General features: G+C 33.9%; 1 protein-coding gene across 4 annotated transcripts in view; it reads right to left on the bottom strand.

The window, feature by feature from the left end:
• Nucleotides 1-693: 693 nt before the first annotated feature.
• OLA1 (Obg like ATPase 1) overlaps nt 694-10,611 on the bottom strand; it is a 184,716-nt gene continuing 174,798 nt past the window's right edge. For 3 of the 4 annotated variants that reach the window (XM_002712295.5, XM_070070677.1, XM_051848506.1), the window contains 4 exons: nt 7,437-7,577; nt 6,659-6,755; nt 4,506-4,628; nt 694-1,197 (listed from right to left, as the gene is read on the bottom strand). In XM_002712295.5, coding sequence (XP_002712341.2) covers nt 1,096-1,197; nt 4,506-4,628; nt 6,659-6,755; nt 7,437-7,577 — 463 coding nt within the window. In that variant the 3' untranslated portion in view covers nt 694-1,095. Of the gene's footprint in view, nt 1,198-4,505; nt 4,932-6,658; nt 6,756-7,436; nt 7,578-10,611 lie in introns of all 4 variants that reach the window. The other variant, XR_011387253.1, reaches the window with a different exon arrangement.

The following is a 10,611-nucleotide window of genomic DNA, read 5'->3' as shown; positions in this document are numbered from 1 at the left end:
GAAAAGGAGAGCCTGTGGGATGAGCGACTCTCAGCTCAACAGGAGAGAAGAAGGCTAAGCAGCAAATGGTCTCCAAACAACTAATTTATCATTGTTCTTCCTTTCAGAATTTTCTGCTGCAATTTTAACAAGTGCTTAACTTATATATCTAAAATTTCAACTGCCTCCAAATATTTTAATAGTAAGTATGAATACAAGTTTTAAATTTTTCAGTCTAATCAAAACCAGTGTATGGGTTTTTGCTGGCACTGCTGAACTGACACAAAAATATAATCTACCAGGCACCAGTGGGTCACTTTTCCCAATTTAATATTTTCAAAGGAAGATTAAAAACATTCTTTTTTTCAATATGATCAGAACAATAACAAACAGAATTCCTTAATTTTGGAAACAGATTTTTTTCCTTTTTGGTCAGAGTCACCTATTTGATATCCTTTGTAATATCATTGCTATCATCTTTCAATACATGTCCATCTACAAATTAATTAACTTTTCTGAGACAAATCCCTGGTATACTATTCTTCCGATTCCCATGAAAGACTCACTTTTAAGATAGGATTGCAGCTGCCCCACACTGCCAGTTTCTGTGTCACCCACACGCCTTCAAATTCTGTAATCAGCAGCCACCAGGTGCCGTATCGCACTCAGCACACCACAGCCCGTCAATACAGACATCCCCAAACACACCAAGGCTGGTTTTGTCAAATGTTTTATTGAGTGTAGACATCTGGAGTACTGTAAAACATGCATTATCTGTAGATTCAAAAAGGAGCAAGCCACATTGTCCTCACTGTCAAATGTGTCAGGCTTGGCGTACATGATGGAGATTAATGAAGTATCATGAGAGTGATATGGTTCCTGAAAAGCTTCTACAATTTGGAGTAGGGTCTTAATCATGTGAAAAGCAAAGCTGTTCACATTTAGTGAACTCCCATTTTACTGGAGCTACACAGTATTTTAATTTTAAAACAAATAAAAATAATTTGTTTGTAGAAGATTCCCATCACCCAACTTTATTTGCCCCTTCAGTTTCCAGAGAATTTAATTAAAAAATGCTTTTGGAAGTTGTATGTTTATCGGAGCAATAGCAAAAACTTATTTTTTCTTCGGTTGTTGAGGCGTATTAAATTTGAAGAAGATAATATCTCCATCTTCAACAATATAATTTCTGCCTTGTTGTCTGTATTTCCCAGCAGCCTGCAAGAAGGAAATACAGAGGAATGAGTTATTATTTTACAATTAAATTCACAAGGTAAAGTAAATGGAAGGAGCAAATGTTAAAAGCATTATGCTACTGGGTTATACTAAAAAACAACAACAACAAAAGGAAAGCAAAACTCAGGAAGGTATACAAGTTCAAAACCAGACTTGGAGAGAAGCAAAGTATTCCTGATGTGGGCAGAACTAGATTTCATATATACATAATCATAATGTATTCTCCACTAAATTGTTGGTACATAAATGTAATTATACCAATATCATTAAGTTTCATTACATGCTGTTTATGGTACATTTCTGATGTGTCTGCAAACATCCGGCAAGTTACTGTAATAAAACAGATCAAACCAGGCAGAAAAGAAGACTACATAACTAGTTAAAAGCTGCTTTATTGGTTTAAAGAAATTCTTTCCTGACACTGATGATGCCAAAAAGATAGCTGGCTTTAAGGAAAACTATGATCAGTTGTAGTGCACAGATTTTGAACTATTTTTCTATGCTTTTTTACTGAGTCTCAATGATGACTCTATGTTGCAGAATCCACTGTGAGGAAGTTTACTAATGGCTCTAGTTATAAGCACATTCTAACAGGTTGGAATGCAAAGACAGATAATTTTTTCTACTTGTAGATCAGTGAGAAAAGCAACTGATTCCCCCTGCTGGTATGCACACCCAGACACGTGATCTGCTATAATTTTAATACAAACAAAAGGCAGTTTCAGAAAATGAGGTTCACCCGAAGGCACAGCGCACACACCCACCCAAGCACAATGGGCTCTTTGGCGCCCATGTTTAACACTGCACACATGACAAAGTCCCATATGATCCTACTGTCAACTGCTCAACAATGAGAACTTGAGGATCTTCTGGAAAAATTCTCAAAAGTGATTTTTTTCTGTTAGAATTTATTGAGAACATAAGATGTTTGCCCAGAAAGATTGGTATCTGGCTTTGCAAACAATGATAGTAATGTTCAAAGTCAAAAAATTATACTAAATTAGTAACAAAAACATTCTCAAAGATCATGGATCTGAGTTTACAATCAACAAACCAGATCCTAGAGCCCTAATAAGTGTACCGTCAATTATCTATACAGCATATAAAATAGCCTAAGAAGATACTAAAAAGCAGCTTAATTTTAAAAAGTCAACATACCCTACCATTGTAAAAAGTATAAACATATATGTATTCGTTCATGTGATTTTTGCAAGAACATGTGATGTACTGAGGGCCAAATGCTACTCATTTCTAGATTCCAGAGCCCACTGTTATAAAACTAAGACAATCTAAATCAAATACATATTGACATGACATATTAGTATAAGTTTATATACTTTGTTACCATTCAAGTTTACTATTAATAGTGACAGTATTCCTTTAAATTCTCTAGAGACCATTTAATCCATTTCCACTGCTATCAGAAACACTGGTTGAAAAAAAATCAATACCCATTTGTGAATCTTGAGTATGTATTAAACAAGACACGTCTAACCAGTTCATTTGCACTTGAAAGCAGCCATCTGTAGAAGCCAGCTTTGCCTAAGCAGATATGATTGCTAATAATGTGATATCCCTGTAGACTACAAAGCCCACACAGAGCTATTCAGTATATAGTTCACAGCACCGGCATTAAATTAGTTATGCTGCACTGATGGTTAGAAATACATATACACACATACACACATATACAGAATCTTGCTCTCAAACCTAAAACCTGCTTGGTAGTAACACACAAGTAAACATTTACCGAATAAAGGAGCAAAGAACAATTCATAAATGCTTCCTTTTACTTGGAGTTCAAATTTGAAATGTTAGTTTTGGAGGATAAAAAAAAACACATAATATTTACTGATATTTTAGGCTAAAAAAGCCAGAGGCTAATCTTTTCCAATTTATAGTATAAAAGCTCCCTTAGTGTTACATATTCTTACAAGCAAGAAATATTATTTTATTGTATGTTAATGTTTTTCTGAATTGTTAGAGGAAGTATTCCTAATTCATGTATCTTTCAAGTTTATTACAACACACAATCATTAAGGATTGGTAAAACAAGCATAAAACATCTAAGAGCAGAAAAAAAGTATCTAATTTCTGAATTCTAGTAATAGAAAATATCCTCATTTTATCTTCTTACTCTGAAAAAACATATACTAACACGATGTAGCATATTGACAAGTAATTTGAGATTTTTAAGTCTAATTCATATTCTTGATAAAGTTCTACCTCAATATTTGCATATCTATTTATAGACACAGATGACACCATGGAAACACTAATACCTTTGTATAGTTTTAAACTGTAACTTCTTCTGCTCTTTTTAAAAAACAACATGGCTCTCATTCAACATCAAGCCAACAACACCAAGTACACTTCCGGGATACTTCTCCCTCCTCTTCCTGGGGGCCCAGCAGTTTTATGAAAGCCCCACAGCTCAACATGATCTTTCCAATGATACCAATGAGAACAAACTCAACTTGAAACAAACGTTTTTTGCATTTCATTCACATGATGAAATACTAAACAAGAAGAGAATCTTCTTTAAGTTCTGTAACAGTCTATGATAGTCTTCAAATATTAAATTACACTAAAGAATCCTTCCTATCATGTCAAATTTTATACGCTGGCCTATCTATTCACTGGGAATTACTGAATTTCTCTAAATAAAATCATATAAGCCAAACAATTAATTTTTGAACAAAATTTACATTTAAAAATAACTTACTACTTATGTATAACACTGCTTCACTATTAGTGTCTATAAATCAAATTATCCTTATTAGCTAAAATAAAGCAGAATTTTGGACCTGCCCTCTAGTGTTGAGAAAGCAAATCAAATTCTCTAAGATCTTTGAACAAAAAAAAGTAAAACCCTGAAGTATCAGCAGAGACGGGTTTCCTTTAACTGAGTTCTATCCTTTTCTTTGAATTAAATATAAGAATATACTATTTCTATTTCAGATATCCAAATGTAAAATGCACAATTTTTCACTGGCCATCAGTCAACAAGTTCTTTGAAATTATTTGCAGTTACTACCTTATTTTTATGTTAAGTTATAGAAAAAAACCCTACAAAACTCCTCACAACAATTCACACATTTAAAAAAATTATCTTAAAAGCATGTAAACATCTATAGCTCTTTAATCAGTTGATAGTAACACTAAACTCTGATAATATGACTATTTGATTTTGGGCTGATGGTTTAAAAGGTAATTATCATCATTTTGATCATGAATATCTTCACATCAGAGCAAGCATTGTGAAATGAGTATAAAAAATAATTTCTTACCTTGACTGCATTTTCAGAACCTTCCTCTTTAAAATCTTCATATTTCATTACTTCAGCCATAATGAATCCCTTTTCAAAATCTGTGTGGATCTTTCCTGCAGCCTGAGGAGCCTTCGTCCCTTTCTTTGAAAAGAAAGACCAGAGAAAACTAATTGCATGTAAGATGATTGATGGCAGTAAGCATAGTTTCTTTTCTCTGATCTGTAGTTGGGTTCAACTAAAACTTAGTTTAGTACCAGTGAAGATGTCGGATATACAATTAGCACATTTTCAACACTAGGCACTATCTGTGCAGCAGATTTAGCAGAGATAGATCAGTAGATATTAAAGAAGCATGGCTTTGTTTTTCCTAACAGTCTTCCACGGTTTTATTGATTTAGATGCAGTGGTCTCGTTTAGGTGTAGGTTTCATTTCGATTTTCTATTCTTTACAGTGGAAAAAAAAAATAAAGATTTTTAAGTAACTTTCAAGCTGAATTATCAAAGGTTTAAAAAAGATAAAAAGCTCTCAAAATTTCAGCTCATTTAAAGAACATATAAAAATCAATTTATGAAAGGACATTTAAAAGGTATTTCCAACAAATCTTATAATCTATGTTCAGCAAATAATTTTGAAATTCTAATACAATTTTTGAACATTTTGCATAATACTCCCTGCCTCTAATAATTCTGAAGGAAATTCAAGTGGACATAAGAAGAGAAATGTCCTATAATTACCCCATATGTTAAATTACAAGCACATACATTCCAGACACACAACTACAGAACGAAATTTGAGAAATAATGGTGACCTAAAGGCTGCTTAATAAAGCATGTTAAAGTGATAAGAAGTCTGACACTATAAAGCACAGTTTTTACAATAAAAGATGTATTGGGTTAATATGGCTACTCACTGATGCTTACCTGACTAAATATCTGAGCACATTAAATCACAGATACTTACAATCAGTCTTAAGATAAACCAGCTTTCACATTTTCAAGCCCAGAACATACTATCTTTCTCTTTTCACACATTTAATTTTGGAGTTTAAAGATTTTAAAATACATCTTTAAAATATATAGCAAATCAACACCAGCAATTTATTTAGCACCTTGGACTTGCTTTGACATTATTTTTAGACTTCTGGTTAGAAGTCAATCAAAAAAATTTTGTTTTACAAAGAGGAGAGGAGATAAGAGAGTGTATCTTACATTCACACAAGTATTTAACATTATGTTGAACTGCCTCCATGTTTCTATCCACATTAAATTAAAATAAATGTACCAATAAATTACAGTAGTCACTGAAAACAGAAATCAAAGCAGCATTAAAATTTCTCATGCAGCATATTTCTAAAAAGCACAACAAAAGACTGAACAAGACACTGAGTCTAAAAGTTCTGGTATTATTTTCACATTCTGTAACACTCTATTTAGGGCTATATATATTTCAAAATATTTTTCAGTAGTAACTGTATATTGTAATATATTTACATTTAAAAGAAAACCATTACAGTTCACTTTCTATTGTCCTCTGGGAAATAAATTAGTCATTCTCTCTGGTTGTATTTAATATACATCAATATTTAAAAGACATATCACAGTTTAAAAGAAGACTGAACATATAACATTAAAAATAAATATTATTTCCATGAATTCAAATAAAAAGAGCATGAATTATTACACATTGACTTCAGCTTTTTGAGCTCAACTGTGTATCTATGAAGAGCATAATGATGTCATATTGCTTTTATTGCTGAAAATGTAATCCGAGCAAAGCAAAGGAGGAAAGAACCACCCGCAACCCAAACAAACTTAGTGAATACAAAATGAAAAGCAACATCAATTTCACTGCAGACAAACCCAGTCACACAGATTAAGCAAGCACAATACTGGTGCGTCTTATCTCTGACCACAGGAGGAGGGTAGACAGATTCTACAGGATGAAGAAATTCAGACTATGTAATAGGCAGAATCAATTGTTACCTGCCTCAATCAATGCCGCTCCACTTTCACTGTTCAGCAGCTCACAAATAATTAAAGTTATCCTGGACAAAAACCTCATCTGTAATGACTAGCTAACCGCCACCATGACAAACTTCAAAGTCAGTGATATCAATCTGAATTCAATAGTGTGGAACTGGATATAGCTGATGAATAAGTATGAATCTTACCCTGATGGTCCATGCACGCACTTCATCTGGGCCTGCAGTGAAGAAGTATTCTAGTTGGAGTGCTGCAAACCCAGCCTTAATGATCTTTGGCAAAGCACTGAAATAAAATGAAACAAATTCACTCAATACTTACATAAGGTGACTGTGGCCGAAGATCGATATAGAGCTAAAATTATTCATTTCATGCAGGACATGTTAAAGATAGGAGTAAATGACCATTCATCTTTCATTAAAAACATAAAGAGGTTGGAGAGCAAGTCAGAGCTCTTCTAAAATTGGTTTTAATTGTATTAGCCTGAAGACAGCATTCTGAATTGTTTACTATAAAAAAAGAAAAATTAGATCTACCCACCCTATGGCTATTTTCATTCAATATTAATTATACCTAGGACGTGGGCCATGAAAGCAAAATTATTTGATTGAAATCCAATATTTAAACAGTATGTTACTGTTACTCAGAAAAAATTATGGCAACTGATTCACCCTTTACCCTCCCCCACTCAACATGACGAAAGAGTTTTGGCGATCATCCCTCCGCAAAAATATACATAACTAATACCTATGTTATAATTAAAACACTGTACGGAGATGACAGATGACAGTTAAAAACTTAATTTAAAATAAATCTTTTCACTCTGTCTCATGGTAAAGAAAGGAGAAGATTCCCTCTTTATAATGGTAATTACTCTGTCATTTATTATTCTATCAGCGCAAGCAATTAAATTACTGCAAGGAAATAGTTGATAATAAAGTGTAGGGAAAATGAATGCTAATTAACCTTTGTGTCATGTTCGCTTCCAGATACTTCTGTCTCTCCTCAGCACTCAATTCTTGCAACTTGAGTTCCAAGGCCCCACTAAAAGGAATGACCAAGGCACCTGGGTCATACTTGTCCACCCACTCTTTAATTTTTATCAACCTGTAGACAAAAAAGGGCACAACATTATCTTGTAGTGCATGCATGACTGTACCACATTCATTATTATCAAGTAGCACATACATATTCATAAGAATTGCACGGTTTTATGATGCCATCTTTTTGTGTATAGCTTTCCAAGGTCAAGGCATTAACAGGCAGCAATTGCTTCAGGTACACGCCATAATATTTTACTGTAATCTAGTTTTACTTTCACACATTATATATAGGAACTATTATACAAATATTTTATAACTTTTTTAGTTACACTAAATTTGTTCAGCACTAACACTTAGATCCTTGAATAAAGCCTCTATTTTATAATTTCTTATCTTCCTTATTTACAAGGCAGATCTGAAAACAGAAAAAACACAAAGTTCTATTTGCATAGGAGTCATGTTTACAGCCACAGCTAGTTTTGAAAAGTCTTTGACAAATAAATATAATTTGTTCCACCCAGATATCTATATGCCAGGTTTAGTTCCTTCTCGGACTAAAAGAAGTTGTAGTTGTCACTTGTTTTTAGGGAGATTTTCGCTAACCGAAACAAATGTGCAGGAATACAGATTTACAAATATGGTCAATCCTGTACACACTGTTCTGATACACCTGACTTTTGCAGTATATGATAAATGATAGAACAGATTTCCTTTCATCACAAAGGATCTGGAAAGTCAAATCAGCTGGAAATTGATATTAGTTGCAACCTGAAAAGATATTATTGAGTCTTTTTCTTACTTCAAAGCATGGAGTATTTTGGCAAAGTAGTAATTAGAATATAAGTGAAATAAGCATGGAGAATATACTGAATAGGTTCCAATTCTACTTCCCAGTTTTTCCTTCCCAGGCAGGTTACTGACCCTTTCTAAATCTTAGTTTTTTCATCTGTAAAAATGGAGCAACAATAATACATGCTACATTGTCAATTAATAACCGAAAAATAATGCCTGTAGATAGGAAACAAATTATTAATTTTCATTCTCAAATAATCAGAGCATATACTCATGCGATTCTAGAACTGAATTTAGTACAGGATTGACTATAGATTCCACTGAAATTTATATTAAAATTTTAATGTATGCCATAGCCTTATATAAATACTAGCCTACTAGATTTACATCAAGGTTTAAAGCTATTATAGCAAAATGTTCTGGCACAAATTCCTTAAATAATAAATGTATGGGGGCATAGTGGGTAATGCTGCCACCTGCAGTGCCGGCATCCCATATGGGGGCTAGTTCGTGCCCTGGCTGCTCCACTTCTAATCCAGCTCTCTGCTATGGCCTGGGAAGGCAGTAGAAGATGGCCCAAGTCCTTGGGCACCTGCACCCACGTGGGAGATTCTAAGGAAGCTCCTGGCTTGTGGGTTTGGATTGGTGCAACTCCGGCCATTGCTGTCAAATGGGGAGTGAACCAGCGGATGGAAGATCCCGCCCCCCACCTCTCCTCTCTCTGTGTAAGTCTAAATTACAAATAAATAAATAAATCTTTTAAAAATGTATATGCCACTTTAGGGGAAAAGAAACCAGAACAAAGTCACAAATCTATCAATACTCAACTAAAAGATGTAAGCAAATCACAGTTACTAGAAAATTAAGAATATGGCCCACCGAACAGGATTTAGGATAAGAGAAAGGAATGAAAAACTCACACAACAGTTTGTACGTTTGCTACATGGGGGTAACTACTTTAGTGGGTTTTGATTTTCATAATAGCATTTCCTCATTTTGTTCACATTTTAAAAATCGGACCAACTACCAAGATTTATTTTGGAATAAAGTTTGTAGACTTTAAAATGTGATTCAAACCAGCCCTCTTCTTAGCCAAAATAAGAAGGACAGGTCAAAATACAAAGAAAATTTAAATTGGCACTTCTACCCACAAAAATATCATGAGAGTCTAAGTTACTTTATAGACTTAAGTATCAATGGTTTAGTAATATACTTTTATAAGTTAGAATCAAATATGTAATTTCAAAAAGCAGATCACATACCAAATACAGATTCAATGAAAGTGAAATAAGACATGTAAAAGGATAATATAAAAATATCATGCACACATTTTGTTTCATAAATATGGTCAACATAACTAATACGACTAGCATTGTCTTAAAGCAAGATAAGAAATAATTACTTTGGTTAAAATATCAATTCAGAATAACAATAGTTCTACCCTGTGATTTTAACAGCCTCTCCTGCAGAGTCCTCAGAGGGATTATTTGCATTCCTCAGGTGTTCTATTGTACAATTCAGATGAATAAAGACTTACAAATCATTCCTCTACCGCCAATGTGAGACTTTGATCTGGTGAATACACCATTGTACCTTAACTATAATTGGCAAAAAACCTGACAGTGTAGAGCATCACAAGCTTAATAACAAAGGAGAATATCTCAAAGTGTTGACAGATGATCTTCATAATGCAGAAGCAGAGCTGGTACATTTTAGCAGTAAATGAGCACTGAGGTCTAAAGGTCTCTAAAGTGACTGACATCAGACCTGCTATAGCCTCACTAAAAGAAAAAGGTGCCGTAGCACTCTCCGTCAAGTGAGTTAGGCTCTCTGCCGGCAAGCTTCACTTTTGTGACTTTCACTGTCACAGAAAACACAGGGAAGATGAAAAGTGCGTTGGGTTCTTTGGCTGTCTGCTTTACTTTTGTGACTTTTACTATCAAACAAAAGTGAGAAATGTCCTGAAGTGATTTTTAATTACAGATTTTGAAGTAAGCCTCGGGTGATTAAAAAAACATGCCTCAATTTAAAGATTACAGACAGAGATATATACAACATATCTGTTAGGTCTGATTATCAAAAGTGTGATAATGAGGGAAAGATCACAAGTTTGAACCCCATAGGGACCAGTTACCTTTTTGCAGAAAATGTCTATTCTCTTACTACAAACCATACCCCAAACTCTAGAGCTAGTCATCTAAAAAATGTGTGCCATTGGCATATGAAGGATATGGGAAATTCAAGTTGAGCTCAGTACCACTACTAGAGAACAATTCCAGGCATACTCCATCAAAGTGGCTGAATAA

Source organism: Oryctolagus cuniculus, chromosome 3 (genome assembly GCF_964237555.1).
Source record: "Oryctolagus cuniculus chromosome 3, mOryCun1.1, whole genome shotgun sequence".
Taxonomy (NCBI): Eukaryota; Metazoa; Chordata; class Mammalia; order Lagomorpha; family Leporidae; genus Oryctolagus; species Oryctolagus cuniculus.
This window is presented reverse-complemented; position numbering and strand designations above follow the sequence as displayed.